The sequence below is a fragment of the Miniopterus schreibersii genome, assembly GCF_964146895.1.
Source record: "Miniopterus schreibersii genome assembly, chromosome: 8".
NCBI lineage: Eukaryota > Metazoa > Chordata > Mammalia > Chiroptera > Miniopteridae > Miniopterus > Miniopterus schreibersii.
In genome coordinates, this window is record NC_138109.1 from 15,145,608 (window position 1) to 15,170,639 (window position 25,032).

General features: G+C 55.0%; 1 protein-coding gene and 1 long non-coding RNA gene across 4 annotated transcripts in view; both read right to left on the reverse strand.

The window, feature by feature from the left end:
* Positions 1-7,786: 7,786 nt before the first annotated feature.
* On the reverse strand, positions 7,787-24,084 carry AHDC1 (AT-hook DNA binding motif containing 1). 2 transcript variants are annotated; one of them, XM_081145641.1, is made up of 4 exons: positions 24,040-24,084; positions 23,855-23,892; positions 18,567-23,471; positions 7,787-8,408 (listed from the first exon to the last, which is right to left on the reverse strand). In XM_081145641.1, exon 3 carries the CDS (start codon positions 23,395-23,397, stop codon positions 18,610-18,612), a length of 4,788 nt encoding a protein of 1,595 aa, XP_081001767.1. In that variant the 5' UTR covers positions 23,398-23,471; positions 23,855-23,892; positions 24,040-24,084; the 3' UTR covers positions 7,787-8,408; positions 18,567-18,609. The 2 variants fall into 2 exon arrangements, with proteins under 2 accessions (XP_081001767.1, XP_081001768.1); XM_081145642.1 differs by having other exon boundaries at positions 18,567-23,474; positions 24,040-24,066.
* LOC308561095 overlaps positions 24,066-25,032 on the reverse strand; it is a 48,304-nt gene continuing 47,337 nt past the window's right edge. For both annotated transcript variants that reach the window (XR_013999430.1, XR_013999431.1), the window contains one exon: positions 24,066-24,151. This is a non-coding gene — a long non-coding RNA (uncharacterized lncRNA). The remainder of the gene's footprint in view (positions 24,152-25,032) is intronic.

A 25,032-nucleotide genomic window follows, 5' to 3' on the forward strand; every position in this document is an offset into this window, starting at 1 on the left:
TATCTGGGTATGTGAATAGATACATTTTGCATCCAGGTGTGTGAGGTTTCAGGCATAAGTGGCATGTGAACCAAGTTTGTAGAAAGGTGCATGTGTGTATCTAGGTTTGTGACTGTGTATCTGAAGCTGTGCCACTTATGGGAGCATTGGGAGTGTTGGGGGACATGGCTGTGTGCGTGCAGTTGTGTGTGAATGTTCACTGTGCATGGGGGCGGGAAGGCGCTGTCGGCTTCTCCCAGCCTTCAGCACTCACTCAGCTTCACCCCAGGTCGCCTGCTGTGAAATGTCAGTGGCAGAGAAGCTAAAAATATCCCCTCTCCTCCTGCTCACTGCTTGGGCTGATGGGGCTGTGGGGCCCCAGCAGGCCCCTTGGGCCCTGGGGGGAGGAGGAGCTGCTGGATGAGGGGCAGGGTATGGGGTGGAGGAGGCCCTTCTCAGCACACTCCCTCCCCCTTTCCTTTTGGACTCCAAAGCCAGGCCCCAGGTTCACCTCTGTCAGGAAGCCCTCAAGTACCCCCAGGAGCTGCCACATGCTAGAGTGTGTGTGTGTATGTGTGTCTGTCTGTGGTATCCAGAGCTGCCTGAGAGGGAGATATGGCCTCCATTAGACTGGGGCTCATCTAGGCAGTGCCTCTTCTGTCAGTCCAGGGACTCTGGAGGACAGAGTTTCAGACAGGGGGCTCCTGGGGATGGGCTGTATCTTTTCCCTCAGTCTGGAGACTCCCAAGGAAAGAGTTGGTGCTACTTCCTCCTTAGAGCAAAGGGTCAGGGGTGCAGTCCAGGCTGTATGGGCTCATCTGGCACTGATCCTGGGGCCCCTGGAGCTCTCTGACCCCAAGGCACATCTGCTGCTGCTCAAAGCTTGTGGGTAGGGAGGAGTCTCAGCTCTGCCCACACCCTGGGCCGGCATGTGTTTGTTATGGGTATGAGTGTGGGTGCGGTAGGACATGTCAGGGCCCGTGGTCTTTCAGGGACCTCTTCACACGTTGGGCTCCTGGGTGTCTCCGCCTGTGTCAGTGGTGTCAGCGACTGCCTGCCTTGAGCATTATGGGCGATCGATAAAAGTTTGAGGCACGTGTGTTTTTCTGTGTGCATGTAGGTGATTCTGTGTGTGGGTCTGCGTTTCTCCCTTTCATAATGCAGACGTGCAAACTCTAGCTGGAATGAACTGTGTTCATGTGAGAGCTGCTGGCATTAACACAAGGGTGTTTCTGTGTGTCAGTGTGTTTGAGATGGTCAGTGCCTGTTTATTCTCTGTGTCAAGAGGTTTGTGGGTATGTCTGTGTTGGAGTTTCAGTCGCTCGATTACTGTTTGTGTGTCTATCTGCCTGAATATCATTGTGTCAATGGGCATCTCTGTGCCTGTGCATGTGTGCCTAAGTCAGTTTGATTTCTGTGGGTCTGTATGTCCATGTGTCCCTATGAATGTTAGTATTCTCTGTGTGGGCTGAAATCTGTGCACAAGCTGGGCATCTCCTCCCCCTTCCCTTGCTTAGTCTCCCGTCATTTCTGTGTTGAAAACCTCAGGTTGTGTCTTTCTGTGTGTGTACATCAACTTTCCCCAGCACCAAAGCCTCCAGCTCTGAGATCTGCCCTCCCACTCTCTCCGGTTGGACTTGAGGTGGGAGCTGAAGCAGAGGGCAGGCAGGCACGGAGCCCACCACAGCCAGGTCTGTGGCCAGGCTGCCACCGGGGCCCTGCCTCAGCTTTCCTCTAAGCAAGCGCTAAGCCAGAGCCTCAGTTACATGTAAACACCAGCTGTGTCAAGACTGCGCAGCTTCTTCTAGGTCAACAGACAGCTGTGGGGTTGCTAGGCAACCGCCTGGCACCCCCCCCATTAGGCACCCCTCCCACTGCCTGTACCTGCAAACCCTCTGCTGGCTCCCCCCACCCCAGGGTACTGCCATACCCTTTCATGCCAATTAAAACAGTGGGGCTGAGGGGGTAGGGGGGTCAAGGCTGCAGTGAAAATGGGGCTTTGGGACAGGGATCAAGGTATGGGGAGGTGTTAACCCTTCTGGCGCTACTGCCTCCCTCCCCTCAGTCCTCAGTGCACTTCTCACCACCATGTCATCATATTAGAACAGAACTGGGGTGACGGTAGCTGATGCTCCCCTCCCCTGTAGGTCAAGCCAGAACTGGAGAGATGCTGGAAGCAGCTGGAGAGAGGCCTGTGGGTGGTATTAGAGATTGGTCAAGCCCCCTGCCCCTCCCCAGTCTAGCTCAGGGAAGAGAATGGAGAGCCCGTTGGCAACAAAAGGGTTAAGTTCCCCCTTTATTTCCCCCTCCGAGGATAGCCACCCCCATTTCCAAAGCAGCACCTGCATGCCCTGCGGCGGTGCAGCTTGATGCCCACGTCCAAGCTAGGTAGTCCCGCAGCGCCCCAGGCCCTCAGCGCCCCCAGGCTTGGGCCTTCTCTGTGGGGGGCAGGGGAGGCGAGGGTCCTGCAGCCCCGGGCCTCCCGATCACCCCCAGGCTGCAGGCATGGGGCTCAGGGCCTTTTAGTGGAGTGCGCGAGACCAGCGGCGGGCCGGGTGACTTCAGAGGAGCTGGAGGAAGCTGTGGGAGGAGGCAGCCAGGCGGCAGGGGGGCAGCACCCCTGGCCGCCCCATTAGTATGCGGCCGCGCTCCACTCGCCATGGCAACGGCTCCCCCGCGCCTTGCATCCGGGCCGCCCCAGGCGCAGCGCGCACCTCTCCTCCCACAGGTGGCGACACGCACCAGCGGGCACGCACGCACGGGCACGCACACTCCGGGCGCCCTCGGGCACCTGGGGGCGAGCTGGGGGCGCCAGGTGCACAGGGCCACCCAGTTCCCGCCCCCGCGGCCTATGGGCGTGTCCCCAGGTGCTCCAGAGTAGGCCTCTAGGGGCGGTGGGGGGACCTGAAGAGGTTCAGCCCGTGCCCGGGTGTGTTCCTCAGTGTGCCTGTTGTGCCTCTGTCTCTGCTGTCCTTGAGGATATTTGCCTGTCTGTGCTCATGTTTTTGCCTCTTCATTCCTGAATGTATGTGGTTCTGAGTATAACTGCCATAGTGTAACTGTGTGCAATTGTCTTTGCTATCTTTGTGCCTGTATAAAGGTGTATGTGTGTCTCCGTTTGCATGCACATGGCCCTGAGCTTCCTCCGATGTATGTCCCAGGTGTGCCTGTACCTGGATGAGTATTTCTTAGCATGTGTATGCATGATCCCTTGGTATCTGCACGTGACCCGCTGCATCCTTGTGAGTTTCTGGGCACAGCTGCATGTTGCATTGTGTATCTATCTGTGTGTATTCCCTGTGAATCCCCAAGAACCCAACTCTCCATGTCATTATGCGTTCCTGTGAGTGCCCTGAGTGTGTGTCCTGGAGTGTGGCTGTGTCCAGGGGCTGCTGGCTCTGTGCCCTCCTCAGCTTCACTCCCTGCTGCCTGAGCAAGCCGACACCTGCTCCCCGAGCACTGAGCCCCCCCCCCCACCTGGCAAGGACAAGGAAGGACACGGAGACAGAGGCAGATATGGCGACAGAGACAGAGACTTGGAGGGGGATAGAGAGCCAAGTAGGCAGGAGAGGTGGTGATCCAGAGTCATGTGATCAGCCTTATAGTCCATGACCCAGAAGAGAGAAACAGAGATGCCAAGATCAGGACATTCGCGAGAGGGAGACCCAGAGTCACACAGAGACCCAGAGCACCAAGTCCAGAACTGCTGAAACACACCAGAGACCAAGATGTAGGTCCCTGGCCTCTTCCATCTCTTTCCCTCCCTTCCTCATACTCAAGAGTTTCCAGCCCTACCTATGCCTCCTCCTCCACATACCCAAAGCAGAGTTCTGCTGGCCCTGGGAATCTGTGTCCTGGGACTGGAACCCAGCCTCCTCCTTGCAGGAGCTGGCTGTGTGTGTGTATGTATGCACGTGCCGCCATCTGAGTGATGTTCTGGGCTGGTGGCTACCTTGCACACAGCCCTACCTTACTTCTCCCTCCCCCCCAACCACAGTTGCCATATTTTCTCAGGCCCAGATCATGCACACATGGCACACAGTCAGCGATACTCATTCAAACCCAGAAGCATGCCCCGGGTCTCCCTGTCTCAAACACATCTGCACATAGGGCAAGAAGACCTACCATGCACATAGCCACACCACCAAGTCCCACCTTCCTAAGCTTTCCCAGCCAGCCAATCACCCCTCAGCAATCTCTGAGGGGTTCCAAACCTCTGCTACTCACAGGGAAAGACAGAGGACCAAACTAGTCAATTCCATCAGACTGTATACTCAAGGGCATGGGCCTGATCTCTTTGGTTCATTGTTGTATCCCCAAGTGCCTGTGACAGTACCTGGAATCTTGTAGGTACTGAAGAAATTTTTGTTAAATGAATGCGTTCACACAGTCACTCAGAGAACCCATAGTAATTTACAGCTACTCAGAGTGAAAAACACAAATGCCTACCATAGTGTACACACAAGGCATCTGATGTACACCTAGGACACCTTAAATATAGGTGTCTGCACACAGGTGTCCACTTGTGTGCAAACACTCAGCACAACAGCTAGATTAGAGGTTCTCAACTTTGGCTGACAGAACCACCTGGGGAGCTTTTTAAAATTCTGATGCCCAGGCCCTACCCAACTCAATAAAATCAGAATCTCTAGGTTGGGAACCACTGATCTAGATGAATGGATTCAGAAATGTTAACACAGGGGTTATTACCAGGGATGGTGGTAGAGTGGATTTAAACTTTTAACAGTACAGTGAAGCAGACTCCCACAATCTCGGGTTTGAACCCCGGTGACACTATTTACTAAGTGGTCGTTGTAAATTACCTCTCTGCACTTGAGTTTTTGTCTGTAAAATGGGGATAATAATAGAGCAGTATCTGGTACATAGTGTTATAATTATTTCCAATTTTTTTTTCTATAATTAAAATTTTTTATTATAGAATGAATCAATTTTTGAATGAATTTTAAGAGCAGGACTTTTTTCCTTTAAATAGTTATAAAAAGGCAAGGGCTCGGAGTCAGATTCTGGGCCAACCTACTTCTGCCACTTCCCATGTAATTTTGTATAGGTCACTTACTCCAAGTCTCTGAAGCTGTCTTTTCATTTGAAAATGAGGTGAGTATCTTTCTCTACCTCAGCAACTGTTTTGAGGGATAAACACCTCCAGGAACTATTTAATAAATGGTGGAAAATGCAAATACCCAGGGGCTGCCTTGCCTTGGTGCATTCGGGGACCGGGTGTGGGACTGTGGCAGCTGTGTTAAGAACAGATCACATATGGTGCCACACCCTGGACGCGTGGCTCATTGGTTGGAGCACAGTCCCGCATACCTACGTTGTGGGTTTCATCCCGTCGGGGTGCGTACGTGAGGCAATATAGATGTTTCTCTCGCTCTCAAATCAATAAAAACATATCGAGTGAGGATAAAAAAATGAAAAAATAAACAGGGTGCTGCCCATCCTTCCCCAGCTACCTGGGAAGGGTCTCTGCTGCCCTTCCCCTGAGGCCTTAAATCCAAAAGGCTGGGCCCTTGGCCTTGACAGATCTGATCTGTTGTCCAAAATACATCCTGGCTCTCCTTATCCCTTACTAAGCCACAGAACCCTGCTCTCCATGAGCTGCCATTCTCTCACTGACCCCTCCTTTCAGGGAGCCCCAGTTTTCCTTACCAAACCTACCTCCCACCCCAGAAACTATAAGCCCTTCTCTGGGTTCCCATCCCTTTCCCAGCGCCCCTATCTTTATAGTAAATCCCCACCCCCTTACAAAGCCCTCAGGTTAATGAGCCCCCTTACTGGGTTATAATCACCTCCCTGAACTTTCATTTCCTTCATGGGTCTCCCCTCCCCACCCCTTCTCCAATTCTGTGGCACAGCTACCCTTCACTGCCCTTCCTCCCCATCTCAAGGCCAATCACAAGTGGAGCGCTCAGTCTCCCACTGGGCATCGCCTCTGCCCAGCCTGCCCCACCTGGACAGCCTCCCCAGTCTCTTCTGCTTCCTCAGCAGCTGCTGAACATTTTCTCCCTGCAGGCGATTCCTGGGGCTGAAAACAAGCTTCTCCAGCCTCCCCCACTGGTTCCTGCAATGCCACCCACCCCCTCCAACCAGCCTCCACCTTGCCCCAGAGTGGTCTCGCCAAAGCTCTCTTCCCACCCCAAACATAGTGTCTACTCCAAACAGACCTAAGTATGTGTGACTTCCACCCCCTGCCACCCTCTCGCACCTCCAGGCCTTTGCACAGGCTCTTTCCTCCTCCAGGAACAAAGTCCCCCTTCTCCTGACCCTCCCAGGCTCTTACTGCTCCCTGCCCCCACTTCCAGCACCTCACTGGATTGAGTACAGGGTTGGTGCCTCTGCTTTCACCATGCGGGAAGGTGAGCACAGTGTCTTCACCTGATTCTTGGGGATTCATGGAGGGGCCATGGTGGGTGGATGAGCCTTCATTTCACATCCAGCACAGATAGAGGCTGCAGTTTTGTTACCTACCCCTATCTGAATCCTCTGGCTTCCTCTTTCAGGCAGGGGTGCCCAGAAGATAGGGGTCTGTCTCCCTTTTAGAGGAAGGGTTCCTTTGACTCTCCCAAGGCCTGGACCTTGCTGGTAGAGCTGGCCTTTGGGGTCTCCTTGAGCTTCAGCAGGGAGGGACACAGAGAAGCCACATGGGGCAGAGCTTTAACATACAATGGACTTACAGGGAAAGCTGCTTGCTAAAGACCAGGCAGCCCAAGGTGGGCATTATTTATTATTTGGTCAAGCAGCCAAGAGTTCCCAAGGTCAGGGAGTGGGAAACAGCTCAGCCCTTCCAGGTACACCAGAAATAGGCACAGGATTAAGGGTTGTCTTTGGATTTCCAAAGTTTACAAAAGCTGGGAGGAAACACAGACCCAGCATTTGGGGCTTGAGATGGAAAGGGGAAAGTAGAGAAATATCGGGGTTACTGGCTTAATCATACCCTGCAGTTTGCAGGGGGCAGATATAAGTGTGTTGGAGCAAAATGGGGGCCTGGAGACAGAGGAGACCCAGGCCCTACAGCAAATGGGAGACATACAAATGGGAGGGTACTCCAGTCCTCGTGGGAAAAAGGGGTGTCCCACAAGGGATCTTGGGCTTAGGGTGGAATGAGTGTCTCAGACAAGTGACCCTGAACTAGAGTAGAACTGTGTGGCCCAGAGGCTGGGGAGACACAGGACAAATGAAGGGGCTAGAGTCAGAGACCTGGGACCTAGGGTGAAATGAGGTGATCTAGAAATAGGGGAGACTAGAGACTTGACTCATAACAGGGGTTCCTCAGGGAGAGGAACTCGGGGGATAACAGGGGTCCTAGAGGCAGGCATCCCTGCACTTTGAAAAGGATGGTGGTCCAGGGGCAGGGAGACCTGGGCACAGAGAAAGGGAGACCTGGGACTTGGAACAGAAGAGGGGTCTCAGAGTGAGGGGAGACCCAGGACCTAGGGCAAAACAAGGAGCTAAGAGGCAGAATCCCCACACCTGGGACAGAATGAACAGACCAGGGGCCAAAAGCCTTAGGGGGTAGACTGGGAAGCCAGAGGCAGGGGAACCCAGGGCCTGGGGAGGAACTGGGATAGGGGGTCCAGATGTGAAGGTGATTCAGATCTCAGGCAAAAGGGAAAACTAAAAGGGAGGGAACACATGGCAGTACTTAGACTCCTCTGGGGACCCAGTGGCTGGTGACAAAACCCAGGCGTGCCCCTTCCATTCCTCCCTCACTCACCCCCCCTTTCACAAGACACAAGGTGTGTGTGTGTTTTTTTTGTTTTTTTTTTGCTTTTTTCCATTTCTTTTTAATACAAACTTGGATCTTTGGGTGTGTCCTGCCAACAGAAAACAACAACAACAACAGAAGAGAAAACCCAAGAGTGAAAAATAAGAAAGAAAAAAAAAAAAAAAAAAAAAAAAGCTCCCGCAAGAGGTTCTTTTCCCTCCCCCCCACCATGCGAATTTGCACACCACGGGACCACAGCAGGTTTACAGAATGCAATATACAATCCACGATTTATAATAAAACAGTATATACAATAAATAGGATATTGTTCATTTTTGTCAAACGACCTGTAGATAAATTTCTCAGTGCATACTTGCAGGGGCTCTGGACACCTTGAGGCCCCGCTCGCAACCTCTTGCACACGCTCTCTCTCTCTCTCTCTTTTTTTTTTTCTTTTTCTAAAACTGTGTTTGGTTTTTAAGTTTTGTACATTTTTAAAAAGTATTTACAATTGCTGGTTTTGTGCAGAAAGGGCTCACCTTGGGCTTCTGCGTGGAGGAGATGGGCAGGGAGGGGTGAGGGGAGATGGGGCTGGGGGGGGTAGGGGGTGCAGGTGTGGGGGGGCGGGAGGCAGAGGGGCAGGCGCTCCTGCCAGAGGACGATGTGGACACTGGGAGGGGTCTTGGCGTTGGTTTTCTGAAAGCTGCAAAGAAACACAAGAGAAGAGGCAGAAATGAGTGGCAGGCAGACACTGAGCTCTAAGAACAGGGAGGCTAAGTGTGGGACCCCACCCAGTTCCTACCAGGATTCTGGGAGAAGCTAACCCCATTGTTCCTTCTCCCACAGAACTCCAAACAGTCCCCCATGAGACTCTGGACTGCTTCTGGCTTTCTCTGAGCTCAGTCTCCCCATCTGTAAAATTGGTGTGTGGTCCAAGGCCCACTCCACTGAGAGGTAAAGGACGTGCTGGGTGAGCAGTTGGGGTTCCAGGCAGTGTAATTTGTTAAGAACTTGAATTCTAGAGCCAGACACAGCTAAATTCAAAAGCTCACACCACCACTAAATAGCTCTATGACCTTGGGCAAGTTGGTGAATTTTTGTGAGACTCAGTTTACTCTCTGTAAAAAGGGGACAACAGAACTATCCCATAGTTTGTTGGGAGGATTCAGTGGTTTACGACAGATTAAGTCTGATACATAAATGCATAATAAATGACACCAATTACTAGTCGTTATTATTTTCCTGGGGCCTGGGCCAGCTAGGCTGTCCGAGCTGGGTTTCCTCAGGCAACAATGAGTTTAGTAATTCCTCCAACCTAGGCTGTTCTGAGGAATGACCTAAGGGAGAGGATGGGGTCTTAGCACAGCACAGGTGTGAACCACAGCTTTGATTTCTTCTAAATCCAACCCTCTCCCAACCCCCCACCAAAGCCATTCTGTTCCTTAGAGAGTCAGGTGAGGAAGAAGTCTGTCTGAATAAAGGAATAAAGAAATTGCCCAACACAATACCATCTGCGTTTGGCTGCCCCCCCCCTTCCTGAAGCTCAGGAACTCCCAAGTCCTCAGTCCCTACAATCGCCAGACACTGGAGGTCTGAAGTACCCCCTCTCCCTACAAGGTAGAATTAGGGTTGCAGGGCCCTGGGGACCAATGACTTCCCTATCCAGATCCCAGCTGGGATGAGCAGAAAGGTGCCCAGAGGGACAGGGATGGGCTTGGTCATTCTCAGCAACTCCGATCATTAGCCCGACCCTTTCAGTTTTGTCATTCTCTCAGAGCCCTGAAATTCACGTCTCCCACACTTGGTGAGGGACCATCCCACCAGAATTCAGGGGCAGGGTAAGGGTGCTAAAACTGCCTTCTAAGGCTCCTCATCAGGCCAGCCCACCATCCCCCACCCCTGCAGGCACCAGCAGCCACAAAAAGCCTTTCCTCCCTTGTCCTCTTCTTGGCTCCCCTTTCCAACAGGGCCGCATTTAAATTCTGCTCAGCCTCGGCTGCTGTCTGCTGGGCAGTCAGCCCTGGGGAAGACTTTTGTCCTGAGGCTGGACTTGCCAGTACTGCCCCAAGTCAGGGGACCTAGGTGGGTTCCTGAAAGGTGGGGCAGCACGCCGCCCAGGTGTCAGCCCAGGTGGCAAGCAGAGGTGCGAGGGGGAGGGTGGGAGCTGCATCTTTGCTAAGCTGTCAGGTCTCCTGCAGGTGAGGGGAGGTCGGAACATTAGCCTAGGGTAAGAGGTATGCCCGTGGGGTGACAGCTGTATTACTACTGGGGCGATCGGCAGAAAAGCAGCTGGGCAGAAAAGCAACTCTCGGGTAAGGGGTGCAGTTGAGATAGGTATCAGTTCTCCACAGGAAGGATAAACAGGACCGCTGCAGAGATAAGCAGGGTATCCATTAGGTGGCAGGGCTGTTGGTGTGGGGGAAAGGTTCAGCTGGAGGGCTCGAGGCACCTATCTGTAGAACAGTTTTATGCAGTTTAAGAACAGCTGCTAAGCTAAGGACAGGTATTATGTATTGGGGAGACAAGTGAGGGGGAGACTTAGAATGGGCTGCTCCAAACCACTTAGCAAGTAAATTCTACCAAGCCCCAGCCTCTCCTGCTCCTCCTAAGGGCCCCAGGGCAGGCTGGGAGCCTCCTCACAAATCCCTGTCACCCCCACCCCCTCCAGCCCTTAGACACTGCCAGTGACCCTCTCCAAGCTGGGTCTCCATGGTGATCTCAGCCCAGCAGGCAGCTCCTGCCAGAACCATTCCCATGGTGCCGGTGGCCAGGCAGCAGGGAGGCTTTCTCACCCTCTGCTAAGCCATCGTGTCTCACCTTCCTCCTCCCACCACCCTCCCCAGCTTTCATGGCTTGGCCAGAATCTGGGGGATGGTGGGGGAAGGGGAGAGAATAAAATGCAGAGGTTCCTGAGCAGGGGAGAATGGAGAATGCTGTGGCTATGTAGAACTCTGACCTCACTGGGTTCAATTCTCCACAAAATGGAACTACGGCTGACATGCCGGGCGGCCCAGGGCTGGGTACTGGAGGTAAAGCAGAGAACAAGCCTGCCAGTCCCTGCCCTTGAGGGGCTCACAGAGAAGACAAGGAAGCAAAGCAGACCCCAAACCAGGAAATTACAACTCAGGGAGATGAGGGCTGTGCCCAGGGAAGCCCTGGGGGGCTCAGGGAGCACAGAGGGGCACCTAGCCCAGCCTTGGCAGGAAGAGCTGTGGCTCTTCTACTCACTGCTGCGAGCACAGTGCCCTGCTCATGCTGGGGTCAAGGATGTGTGCTGACTGATGACAGTGAGGATAGTGAAGACAGGTCAGAGTCTGATCAGCGTGTCAAGGTCCAGCTCGGGTCGGGCACACCTCCTAGATGCCTCCTTAGACCACCCGGTTACCATAGCTACCACTGCACTTGTCATTCCCTTCCCTGCTCCTCCAGGGCAGAGACCTGTGTGTGGTACCTCTGTATCCCCAACACCAGCATGCGCCTGGCGCCCTAGGGCACCAGCCACTGTTCATGAGACTTAACCTTTTAGTGCTTCCATAATGAATGACTGCAGAGTCACATGCCACCGAGTCCGTGTGCTCTAGTAGTTTTACTGTCCAAGGTGCCAGGGCATTAAATGGTCTCTGCCTGACAGTGGGAGCTGGCACTGTGGGGCACTGAGGGATAGCTGAGTAGGGACTCAAAGTGCTGCAGATCGGGTAAAAATCAGGTTGTCTGGACAGAGCTGCTCTCCCCTCTAAAGGAACACACATTCCACATTCATTTAAGCAACCAGCAGACATATATTCACACCCACTAACTACAGGCCACAAGATAAGGTCTAACCCCCACCTTCTAGCCACTGCTCTCCAGAAAGGGGCCTCAACATCAAACAAGGCAGTGAAGCAGAAGGCCAAGAGAGCACATGGGAACTGAGACTGATTTACTATGTGACCTAGGACAAGTCCTCTCCTTCTCTGGCCTTTAGTTTCTACATTAAAATAAGGGGGCTAACCAGGGAAAGGGAGAGATCTTCAGGCACTGAGAGAGTGCCCCAAAGAAGAGTGATCAGAGGCAAACCCCAGCTGCCCAAAGGCCAATCCATCCCTTCCAACACTTTCAGGCAAAGTCAGGCCAGGGAGCCCTTCAAATTTGGAGAGGACACTGGCTCCCTTGGGGCCCAGATCACTCCTGAGAGGCAGATATACACTGAGGGTTGAAGCTTCCAATTGGGAATGGGTAGGCTGTGGTGTGTGGCTCCCCTCCCCACTCCAGGCAAGTTTTAAAAAATCTGGATCCACCAGAGAGGTGCTTTCCCACTCATTCCCTCGTTAGGGATCTCCCACCTCCTCCACTGCTAAGCATACTGGGATGCTATGGGGCCAGACAGGGTTCACATCCATAGCTGCCCACCAGGCTGTGTGACCTGCGTCTATCTCCCACTTCTCAGAGCCTCACACTTCTTGCCTGTCCTGGGAGGAGGATTACCCCCCACCCCACCGGCCTCCTGATAGGAGATGCCCGTGCAAAGACGGGTGATCCCGATGGGTATGTGTTGGGTTGTGGCTGAAGTGGAGGCTAAGGAAAGGGCAAGAACAATGGAACTGTGTGATCCCCAAGGGCCCTTCCTGGCTCTACCATGACTTTGCTTCCGTGGCTGTGTGTCTTTGGGCAAGTCCCTCTCCCCCTCTGTAAACTGGGAGAGTGTACTTGGAGATCTCCCAAAGCCCAATTAGCCCTGCCACACTTTTAGGAGTGTATCTGATAACAAAAGATGAGAGAAATCATCTACCCATTCCCCAACACCCTTTCCTCTCACCACTCCCCCTAGTCTACATACTGTTCTTTGCCTCAAGGGGGAAAAAAACCACCAAAACCCCTGGATCCTGAAATGTCTCAGGCACAATGAGATACAGGGGAGGGAGATAGGGACAGTGCACAGACATGAGTAACTGGCCTAAAGGAGCTGATGGCATGGGGAGGACATTCCCAGGAAGGGCTGTCATGGATGCATAAAGGTTTGGAGATTAAATGGGCCTGGGAAGGATCCTGGAACGCTTCTTGGAGGAGGTGATGTCTGAGTGAAAGATAGGAACTGACAGGTGGGAGACGGATGGTGGGTAGGAAAGGGCAGCCCAGGCCAGAGAACAGCTAGAGCAAAGGCACAGGGCATGCTGGGGAAAGCCCCACCCCCCATTCCTGATTCTAGTCCAGGGCTGGAAAGGGAGGGTGTGTGAGAAGGTCAGGGTCGAAAAAGAAGCCTTGAATACCCGGAATACCAAGCTAGGAAGTTGAGCTTTATTTTGTAGGGAAGGAGGCTGGAAAGGGGAGGATGCAATCAAAAGCTGTTAAGCGCCCTGTGTGGCTCAGCTGGTCCCATGCACCAAAAGGTGGCGAGTTCAATCCCCCGTCCCAGGGTCCCAGCACATGCGGGAGGCAACTGACTGATGTTTCTTTCTCACATTGATGTTTTCTCTCCCGGTCCACCACTTCCTCTCTCAAAATCAATAAAAAGAAAAAAACTTTTTTCAAGGTATCAAGCAATGAAGTCATAGGAGCAAATGTGTTTTAATCATTTCATCCAGTAAATATTTTGGGGGCTCCAGACACCATGCACTGAAGCACAAAGCACTCTGGTGGCCACAGTGGGCGGAATGGACTCGGGCAGGGGGAGACAGGTGTTGGGGCAGAGACCTGGAAGGTGCTGGATGCTCTGACCCAGGTGGCTGAGCTGGCGTTACAGCTTCTGAAGTCTCAACTTTGTCTAAGACCCATTTTCTGCCTCCAGGAAGCCCATGCTGCCTGCCCTCCTCATGGTTTAAGAGGGTGGTCCCTAGTATTTCTGGGGAGTGTTTCATTCCTTCCCCTGGAGAGTGATACCCACATGGAGGCTTGCAATAAACACTTATTTATAGGCTGCAAACTCCATGAAGGCAGGACACTGCTTTGTCTTCTTCAGTGGTACCCTGAGCACTCGCTACAGTGCCTGGCCCAGAAAGGTGGCTGGTTCATGTGAGCTGAATACAGAATTAACCTACTTCCTCCTGCCCTCCAGCACAAACAGAGGGCACTATGGCAGCAAAAGTTATGGTGACAAAGGTGGCAAATCTGCCAGGGGAAAAATCATGACCTATTACAAAGTCACAGGAAATTTTTTTCGGATTATCTGCACTGAGAGAGGACTGGTGTGGATAAGTGTGTGGACAGGGCTTCTAGCTGACCTGGGTCCTGATGAGCATTAGGCTTCAGGTCCCTTGGGGTGGGGGCCTGTGACTTACCTTGTCTCTGCCCTCCCAGGGAGGGCTCAGTGGCTAAGGCAAAGACCTAGGTGGTGTTTCATCTCTCACCAAAAGCCCTAAATCCGCACTAGATACAAGATCCTTCCTAGGAGAGAAGCAGGTTGAGCAGGTGAAAGGAGGCCTCGCTAGAGTCCTGAGCAAGCAGGAAAGGGTCAGGGGTGTGTGACTCACACAGACTGGATCAGAACCCCAGAATTCAGCCTGTGGGGAGGATTTTATCCCCCCATTTACCAGCCACTGATTACGTGCTTACTATGTGCCAGGGACTGGGCTAAGTGCTTCACGGGTAATCTTGTTTAATTCTCATAAGAGATGCAGCAAGGTGATGTGACTCACCAGGTCACTTGGCTGGTATGAGATGGAATCAGACTCTGCACAGAGGCCTGTCCGCGCCCACAGGCATGCTCTTAGCCAACGAGCCCCCCCTCCCGGTTTCAGGGCTTTGCTCCCTTGGGTTCTTCTTCCAGGGCCACAGGGATGTGGGAGAGAAGGAGCGTGAGAGGGCATGTTCATGGAGAGATTAGATTTCCAGGAAATGAGGGCTTGGAACAAGAAGGCCTGGCCTGAAAATGGCTGCGGGAGAGGCAAGAGAGGACTGGAGGGAGGACTGCCTCAGGGATTGAGAAAAGGAGCCCAGAAGAGGCAGGGCAGGGCTGACTGACCCCTGACGTGAGGGCCTCTTGCTCAGAGCCAGAGGCAAGATCAAGTGACCTCTTGAGGTTTCAAGACACGAAGAGACAAAGCCCAGAGCAGCCGGGGCCTGGCCCAGGTCCGGGCATGCCTGCTGACCCTGGCTGGATGGCGGCCTTGGAAACTGCTTCCTGCTCTGGTCAGGCCCCAGCTGGTGTAACCTTGGAAGACCTGTGACATTTCTCTTGGCCTCAGATCCAGGCCTGAGAGGGAATAGGGAGGAGAGGGGGACTAGAGATTCCTGAACACCTTGGAGGGCTCTTCCCACCCTCCCAGCCCCTTCCCAGGGTCTGGTAGGGCCAATCTTCAGTCACGAGGGCCCAACAAGGAGCCAGTCTGTCTGGCTCTGCTTCCCATCTAAGGGACTAGAGAAGATATCTGCAAGGGCCCAGGTGCCCCCTGACCCCCATCCCCTTCCTTCTCTGTCCCATTAGCTCAGCTCCTAGACCAGTCTGGTCCCACACTCTGTACTCTGGCTCCTCTGAGCTCTCCTCTTCTAATTCCCACTGGGATGTGACCTGCCCTTGCCCACAGTTCCCTCTACCTGGAATGCCCTTCCCCCATTCTCTAGTATCCAAATCTTGCCTATTCCTCAAGGTCGAGCTCAAATGCAGCTTCTTCCACAGAACCTCAAAATCCACTTAAAATGTCAGATCCAGGAACAGTTGGGGGGAACATCCAACCAATCTGTCATTTTGCGGGTGGGGAATCAGGGCTGTGGGGTAGAGACGGAGCAGTGTGGCGGGGGATAAAGGGGGGTGGGGAGGGTATGACAGTACTGGGTTCAAATGCTGACTCCACCACTTACTAACTGTGGATCCCCTAGGCAAGGTTCATCGCTGCACTTGTTTCCTCAATTCTCTGATTGGGGTGGGGGACTCACCTCTCAGGCTACTGGGAAGGGTCAGTAAAGTGGTATTGTACAAAGAGACCAACACAAAATGCACCCCTTTTCTCACCAAAGGGACAGAGAGATGACTTCTCACCTCAACACGCACCTTCCTGGTGTACAAGCTTTGTTTCTCCCTGCCTCTGGGCACCTGGCACTTTCCACCAGGTGTTTTCAGGTTCTTTGTGTACTTGTTTTAGCTTCCTGGGGTGGATGCTGACCTCTGAGAATAGAGGTCATGGGTGCTTTGTCTCCCCATGTCTGGCACTGGGACGGGCATGGAGGGGCTCAAGATGTGAGGCTGAGCTGGAGGACTACTTCCTAGTGCCCGACATCACGTGTTGGTGAATGAGCCTGTCACTGTCCTCTCTGCTTAAGCCCCCTGCTGACAATGACACTCCCTCTGCTAACTCTTCTTCCTCCCCATTCTACTTCCCTATATTCCCAAATCTTCCTCATTTCCACAATGATTTTAATCAGTGCCTGGCAATGGAGGGCTGTCTTAGATGAGAGAACTGATGTGTCACCTTAGATAAAGGGAGACGGCTCTACCACTGCCTTGGTTCAAGCCACCCTCAGTGCTTGCCTGGTCTCCCTCCTTCACCACTTGTTCTGCTCCACTGTGAACCTTAGCATGTCCCAGCTGAGGGCTCACCTCAGTGGTTCCCTATCTGTCTTGGAACACAGTTTAAATTCCTTCCAATGCCCTACATGATTCTGGCTCTGCCTGACTTGTCCCTCCTGCCCTAGTGTTACTTGTCTTCAAAACTGAGCTCCTTCCTGCCTCAGGGCTTTACCCACTGTTGTTCCCTCTGCCCAGAATGCTCTTTACATTCATTCCTCCATCCTTAAAGCATCAGCTTCAGGATCTGGTCACCCTGCTGCAGTCTCATGGCTCCTAGCTTTTCTTCTCTTTGCAGTCCTTCCTTTGGCAATATTTACCAAATGCTTTGTGTCATTCTTTTTACTGTCTTTCCCTCTAAACTGGAAGCCCCCTGAGGACCAGGTATTCATTTGTGGTTTTCCCTGTGGTGCCCCCATGCCTGGCACATGGTGGGTGCTGGGCAGATGTCTCTGGAATAACTGAATGCATTAGCTGAGGACAGTGCTGTCAACTCCTAGCTCTGAGCAGGGAGCAGGGCCAGAATGTGGGGCTGGATGGTGTCCCAGTTCCTCCTGTGTTCAGGCCTCACTGGTGGCTCCATTATGTATCTCACTGAGCTGTGACTTGCCCAAACACCCAGCCCCCACACCAGTTTATTTTCCCACCCACAGCCTGGGAGGAACGGTTTTCGGATTATTTCACATTTCTGATTATCTAAGAGACATCTCCCCTCCAGTGAAAAGGGTCAAGAGTTTGACATTTTAAACCCTAAGCAGCTTCTCCCTGGTCTACTTCAGATCTGTGGCTCTACTGCTTGCCATGAGACACAAGGGGAATGAATAGAAGGCCATTTTGATCTTGGCCTCGCTTCATTAGGAGGAAAAATATGCTGCACCCCCTCGCCCCCCAAAAAGATTGGACCGTTGTCATGCAGAGTTGCAAGAGCCTAAGAGATTATCAAAGTTAACTTCCTTGAATAGATGGGGAAACAGAGGCTGGAGTGGGGGGAGGGGGGATAAAAGCTTGGTCAAAGGCATATAACAAGTTGATGGCCAACTGGGGAATGGTCCTTCTTTAGGCCTCCTGACTCCCATGTGCTGCCCTTTGCCACCTTCAGGCACCAAGGGAGCTGAGGTCAGTCAGAGAGGGGGTAATAAGTTTCCACTGACACGACTTCAGGACCCTGAGTCACCCTGGCCTTGAATGGCCTCCCCAGATCAGCGACGGGGCTTTCCAGGAGCCCTGCTTTTCTTTCTCCAGGAAGTGACACTCCCAGGACGCTGCAGAGGCAGCAGAGGTGAAGAGTGAGGGTCTCAGACAGGCCCCTAGCCCACTCCACCAGCACCACCGTATCTGAGCCAATTCTGTGAAGGTCTGTTGTTCAAAAGGGGAATCTGATGGGACAGTTGTGCCTGTATTTCTGAAGCAGGCTGTTCATCAAGAAAATGATTTCTCCAACTGTCTCCCCTTTTACCATTTTGGGAGCATTTTCCCGCTTTTATTTTCCTTTTCTAAAACATAAAATCTTGAGATTAAAAAAAACTGTGACTCTACTGAGGTCATAGTGCCTGATAAAAACACCTAAATATCTAGCAATATTGAACCAAACTCTTGGAAAAGCATTTGGCCTCAGCAAAGGGACTGGCTTTTTCTAGGCAGGAAACATTGCACCTGGGGGCAGACCCACTGACACAGGCACAGCAGGATCCCAGCACCCCTTCTCCACTTCTGGATTCCCACCCCACATGCCCGACTACACTGAGCCTACCACAGGCCAAAGACTTTGAAAAACAGCCTTTGGGGGTACCGTGGGAGACCAGGAAAGGATCCTTTGGGCCGTTCTGTAAAGCCCTTGCAGAGTGTATGACCAGACATACTGGCCACACCTTTAGCCTGGCCCTTGCCAGACTGCATCTTGGACTAAATGAAGCTCCCAGGGAAACGGAGGAGCAAGTCAGGGTCGGTACCTTGGACAGGCCCTGGCAGATAATTACGCAACCTGCTTCCCCCTTCACAGAGCAATTCAAACACCCTCCCTTAAACGAGGTCAAGTGGTGACTGTTTCCTGGGACTCGGGTGGTGCCTGTCAAGGACCTAGCATGAAGGAGGGAATAAATGCTTGATGAACCAAACTAGATGAGACCGTCCAGTGTATGGTTCTCCAGCCATTTCAATAACATCCAAGCCCCATGATGGGTTCCAGACCCGGGCAACCCATTTCCATAAGACTGTTCTCAACACCTAATCCTAGACTACTTACTGAATCCCAACTCCTTGTTTTCAGGTCCCCAGTCTTGTCCTTAAATTCTTCCTTCTCATCACTATACCCCTGACCAGGCTCTAATGTCCTCACCTCTGCCATTCCCCGGCCTCTTCCCACTGCACCCACATCCCCAGACTCACCCAGGAACAAAACCTCGAGGTCCAGTCGGCACTTCAGTTGGCACTACAGGGAGGTGACGGTGAATGTGTCCTCAGGGTGAGGTTCTGCCATGGGCCCAAGAAAGCCGCTCTTGGGGCCCCCACCCAGGCCGGGATGCGCCTGTGGCATAAAGCCTGGATACCTGTAGGTGGTATCCTGCAGGGGCAACAGTGAGTCCCTCGGCACAGGGGACAGGGTCAAGTCACTAAGGAGTGGGCAGCCATAGCCAGCAGCGGCTGCAGCAGGGCCACGGGGTGGGCCAGGTGGCCGGCCCATCTCCAGTGACTCCTTGTCGGCCTTCGGCGTGGCTGGAGGGCTAGCCAGGTGTGGGGCACTGAGGCAAGCAGCCTCCGTCCTGCCCAGGAAGTCAGCTAGCAGCCCTGTGCCCACCTTGCCTTCATAGGGTGGGCTGCGTGCAGCTGAGCCTGGCGGGTACCAATATGCTGTACCCTTGCAGCTGGGGGAGTCGTAGTGGGGTTGGCCCAGTGGCAGGTCCCGGCAGCTCAGGTGGGCCTGGGCTGCAGCCGCATGGCCCAGGCTGGCCCCCTGGAGCCCATGCTTGAGGGGCTCACAGGCAGCCAGCTTTGTGGGTGGCGGCCGCAGCTCTTCCTTGAAGCCCAGTGTTGGTGAGCAGGTGGGTGAGTACGCCTTCTGCAGGCCAGCATCAAACACCGTGGGCGGGTGAGCCAGTGGTGGGAAATGCTTGCCATCCAGCTCAGGGGCACCCAGGCTGGGCGAGTCGCAGTGGAAGCCTTGGCCAAAGGTGCCATCAGATGGCGTAGACGGGTTCATGGAGTAGGGTCCCATGAAGTCACAAGGGTCTCGCTCACCCACGCCAAAAGCCCTCGACTGTGAGGGCAGTGGTGACATGCTGCTGTCCCCACTGTAGTAGTCCAGGCCGAGGTCTGGGCTGTCCTGGAATAGCGGGTTGACCGGCTGTGGCTTGGGGATGAACTTGGCTTTGGCTGCTGCGCCACCCCGCTCCTTCTTTGCTGAACAGGCTCCACCACCCCGTCCACCCCGTGGCTGCCGGGGCCCTGTGCTCCGTTTGGACGGGTAGCCTGAGGCGGTGGCTGAGGCGGATGATGGGAAGCCCAGATGGGAGGCCTCAAACAGGTCAACCTTCTTCCGCCGTCCACGGCCTGGCTTGGAGCTGCTCTGGAAGAGGACACTCTGGTTCCAGTTGTAGCCGGGGGCGGATGATGCTTCGTTCCAGTCCATCATGAGTTTCTCCAGGCTGGACAGGCTTGACTGGCCCTCACTGCTCGAGGCCTCACTGTTGGCACGCCTAAAACCGCCACCGACTGGCTGATTGAACTGGGTGCTGTCGGAGGACGACTCGGAGAAGGTCTCCGACACGGCTGTCTGCTGCTTCACCTTCTGTGGCGTGTAGTTGGAGATGTCCAGGATCACGTTGGGTTCGCTGACATGGCAGTCGAAACCGGGATTGTAGAGCTGACTGAAGGCCTCTGAGGCCCAGTCCAGGCCTCCATAGCCCTGCCGGAAAGGCCACTGAGAAGCCCCCACAAACTGCCGACAGTTCTCAGGCGAGGGCTGGAAGGAGGAGGAGGAGGAGGAGGCAGCAGAGGCGGCAGAGGCTGTGGTGCCCTTGGGCACCATGTAGCCGCCAGGCGAGACAGTGCTGGCCCGGCTGTCACAGCGCAGGGGCGTGGGGGCTGAACCAGAGAAGGCAGCTCCCTCAGAGCTGTTGAAGAAGGCCTTGCTTGGTGGCAGGCAGGGGCCACTGGTAGGCGGTGGGGCATAGCCAGCACTGTGGGCGCTGCTGGGCGAGGCAGGTAGGCTGTTGCCACTGCCATAGGCAAAGCTGCAGTCCTTGCTATTAGCACAGTCTTGGCCCGTAAAGGGCTTTGCTGGGGCGAATACACTCTGTCCAGCCCCATAGCCACTGTACTGGGGGGTGTAAGTGTTGGCAGGCGGGTGGGTGGTAGGTGAGCGGGCCACAGCTGAAGGCGGAGGAACCAGCTTCGGAAAGGTCTCAGCTGCCCGGCAATCTGAAGTGGCTGGGGTGATCCCGTAGCTTGCTGCCCGGCCCGGTGGGAAAGTCTGGCGAGCGGGCAGGACCGGCTGGAAGGAGGGGTCCGCCCCAGCCCCACTGCTACCCACTGCCACTGAGCTGGCCTTGGCTCCCCGGCTAGGGAAGGCGGCCAGGCCCCGCTGGGCAGGCAGGGCACTGGTGGGGGGCCCTGCATAGGTGCCCGATGCCTTCCGGGACTCAGGGCGTGAGGCTGAAAGGGCAAAGTCCAATAGGTCAGAGGAGTCATCTGAATCAAGCAGGGAGCGAAAATAGCCAGTGAAGAGGTTTTGGCGCTCCTGGCTGAGCTCAGTCTGGCCCGCAGGTGTGCCCGTGCTGTAGTAGCTGCCACGGCCTGAAGTCCCACTCTCTAGCCCAGTGGAGGCAAAGGCCCGGGCCTCAGTCCCCTGGAACCCACAGTTTCGGCCAGCTTGCCCACCTGGGTGCCCATGGTGAGGGGCCCAGCCACCACCCTTGTCCCCAGCCCATTCAGTGCCTGCCTCCCCAAAGCCTGGGCCACTGGGCACCTGCTCTGGGAACAGAGTCCCGTTCTTCCTGGACCGCCTCTTGCGTTTGGGCTTTCCAGTCACAGCGTCTACCTCCCCTCGGCCCCGTTTGCGGGGATGCCCCAACTCGGTCAGGCCGGGGCCCCCCACACCAGCAGCTGCCACTGCCACCACCTTCTTTTTCTTGCCGATGCCTTCAAAGAAGTCACTGAAAGAGCATCGGGCTGACTTGGCCGCATGGCCCCCACCCCGGCCACCAAAACCGCCTGCTTTGCCACCACGCCGCCGGAAGCCCTGCACGCGATGCAGGAAGTGGGAGATACTCTGGGTGTCGGGTGCCTGATGCACTGACTCGGGCTCACTGGGTGTCCAGCAGCGGGGTGGCGAGCAGCGCCCGGCACACTGGCTCTGGCGGTTCAGGAAGGCCAGCTTGGCGAGGACGTCTGAGTACTCGGCCTTGCTGTCGTTGGCGTCTGCTGCGTAGGACGGCTGGGGAGACGCCAGCTTCTGCTTCCGCCGCCGCCGTTTCTTTACCTCTGGCATGGCCAAGGTGGCCGCTGCCACGGTGGCCGCCTCAGCCGCCACCACTGCTGGCTCCTTGGGCTTGCCAGGACCCAGCAGCAGGTTCTTAGGGGGGCGGCCACGCTTACGTTTGAGAATAATGGGCATCTCACCAGGTGGGAAGACCACCACCACGTTCCGCCCGTTGTTCTTCATCTTCAGCAGCGGGGTGGGCTCTGCTGACACACGCAGGCCCAGCTCCTTGCCCTCCACACTCAGGCTACTGCTCAAGGACGACACCTTGTACGTGGTCTTGTTCCGCCGTCCCAGTGATACAGGGATCTTGGCCATCTTCACCACCATGCGTCGCACGCCCCGGCACTTGCTTTTGCGGGTAGGAATCACTGGGTTCTGGGAAGATTCTGGCTCCAGCTCTGGGACCGGGCCTGGGCCTGGCAGGGCGGGAGGTGGTGGAGGCGGTAGTGGTGGAGGCTCAGCCAGGGTGACCGCCAGCCCTGTGGGCATAGGCAGGGGCAGCAGGCGGCCCTCAGGTCCAGCGTCTGCCTTACGTCCCCGACCGGCTTTCCGCCGGCGACACAGAATCTTTGGCCTATCAGTGCGCCGCAAGGCGTACTTGGGGAGACCCTCAGGCCCAGGGGGACCATGGGGTGAGCACAAGTCTAGGCGCAAGGGCTCGGCCAGTGGGCAGGGCCCTAGAGGCTGCTGGGGCTCCAGACGACGGCCGGGGACGTCAAGCAACTTGGGCAGAGGGTCAAGTCCCTGAGGGTCAAGCAGCTGTGACTCCAGGGAGTCAGGCAGGGTATCCAGGGCCTGCAGAGACAGGCTTGGCAGCCCCAGGGGATCAGCAAGAGGTTGCAGGGGTGGCAGCTCCAAAGCTTCCCCAAGTGGCTCTAGTGCCTGTGGGTCCAGGAAGCGGGGCTGGGGGTCTAGGAGCTGAGGCTCTGGCTCAGGCGATGGTGGCTCAAGGCCCTGGGCCTCCAGCAGCTGGGCCTCGGGGCAAGTAAGGGAGGCCAGCTCATTAAGGATGTCAGCATCAGCGAGTTCTGAGTAATCAGGGCCGTCTTGCTCAGGCTCTGGGGGCAGACCAGTGGCTGCAGCCGTGGCTCCGGGACTGTGGCCTTGGCTGGGCTGAGGACTGTCCCTAGGCTCAGGCTCAGGCTCGTAGAGGGGGTGGCTGGGCCGGTCAGACTTGGCGTGGGGGGTGGCCCGCTCCTCAGGGCTGCGGATGCTATTGGCCAGACTAGGGGAGGAGAAGAAGCTATACTGAAGGTCACCAGGGGGTGGGGCAGGTGGGCGGCTAAGCCGGAGCCCACCGCAGTCCAGGTGCACGCCACTGTGCTGCAGGTCCTGGGAAAGCCGAGTCAGGTCCTTCATGATGTCAATCAGCTGCACCACTGGACGCAGGTTCACCCGCCCGTTGTCCCAGCGACGTCGGGAGCTGCTGCCGTCTCCGGCAGGTGTGGGGCAGTGGGCCTGTGAGACTGGACGAGCTGCTCGAGGGGGCAGCAGGTTGTCCCCCTTGGCAAGGACTGGTGGGCGCCGGGTGCTAGGGTCCCGGCGTGGGGGTGGGCGAGGGTTCTCGGAGAAAGTGTGGGCGAAGGCCTTGTCAGGTGGGCTGGCGGGGGGCTGGGTGGGAAGCAAGGGACGGGGGGTAGGGGGGCCGCTGGGATAGTACTTGGGCTCCCGGAGGTAGTCAGGAGAGCTGCACACGGCACTGGAAGTCACCACCAGGCCCTGGGGCTTCACACGCATCCTGACCTTGTCCTCCGAGGGCCGCCGGGCGGGGCCGGGGCTGACATGAGGGTGCGAGAAGCCGGGACCAGGACCTACTGGGCAGGACAGGCAGGAGGTCCCTCACTGAATACTCAAGTCCTCATCAGCTTCCCATATACTCAATGAGCCTCCGCGACCCTCTCTTAAGACCCCTCCCCAAGTTCAATCCACTTGTTGACCCCAGCTTTTCCCAAACCACCACATGCACCATGAATACCTCACAAGCCCCAGTTCAACCTACTGATAGTTCCCTCCCTCCTAGACCCTGGCTATGTGCTTAGGGGGAGTAGGACGCCTCCCTCTGAGAGAGAACAGCAGGGCAGGGCAGCCACTCCCGACCAAACTTCAGGAGAGGACCAGGAAGTTCCATCAAGGACAAGGCCTCCCTCCTCTTTGCCCCCATTCCCAGGGTTCCAGGGGAACCCCAGCCACTCACCCTCGGCTCTGCCGCCTGGGCTGTCACACTGGAGATCTCTGTGGGCAACAAGACAGGCAACAGGAGATCTGAGTGGTCTGGTGGCCACAGCCTATTCACTGCCCACCTGGCCCACCAGCCCGGTGTCTTCCACATACCACCCACAGTTCCCTCGACGCTCCCTCCAGTGCACACACCCGGCTGACCTGGGAGAGAGAGGGCCCCCGTGCCTGGGGGCTCTGCTAGTTGCTGGCTGTCAGCTGGGAGTGCTGTGGAACAACTTCGGCCTGAGCCCAGGCCTCGGGGTGTGGACAGCGCCTGGAAAGGACCATCGCAGCTCAGGTTTAGTGAGCACCTACTGCACGCCAGGCACTGGGCTGGAAGCTGTTCAGGCATCGTTTCATTTAATTCTTCATACCAATCCTGCGAGGTAGGGGCTATTAATAACCCCATTTTGCAGATGAAGAAATGGAGGCTCAAGTAACATCATTCATTCAATATATTATTTATGGCGTGCCTACTTTGCACAAGAACTGGGTAGAAAAACATCAGATAATCAAAATGACTTAATTATTACTGGGATAAAAGCTGTAAAGAGAAACTGAAAAGTGCCTGAGGTCAGAGGTTTAGCAATCATACCAGGGAGTCAACAATAGAAGCTCATACTTTGGGGACCTTTCTCTGTTGCCAAACACTGGCCTAAGCAGTTTTATGGATTATCTCATCTAACCCCCTGCAAACCTAAGATCAATATGATTATCATTCCCATTTTTACAGATGAGGAAATCATCCACTGGAAGGACTCTTGCAGGAAGGGCTGTGGGATCACTCAGGGTTCTGCTCTCTCCACGCCTAGCCCCTCCCAGGCCAGGTTCACTAGGCTCTCTATGCTTCAAGAATATCACCACTGCTCTTGCAGGAAGGACTGTGGGTAACACCATGAGGGCAAGGATTTCTATCAGTCAATTCTGTGTGTATCTCCCAACACCCTCATTAGCACATGGCCCACAAGTGTGCTTCAAAAAATATTGAATAAATGAATGAATGTAGCACACAGAGCACTCAGCCCTGCCTTTTCCCATGGGGCTCTCTCTCATTCTTCTCCAGACCCAAGTGTGACCCAAGAAGGAGGTTAGGGAGGGAGGGAGACAAGAATGTGGAAAGAAACATTTTCTGACCTCTTGCCTACCTTTATCAGA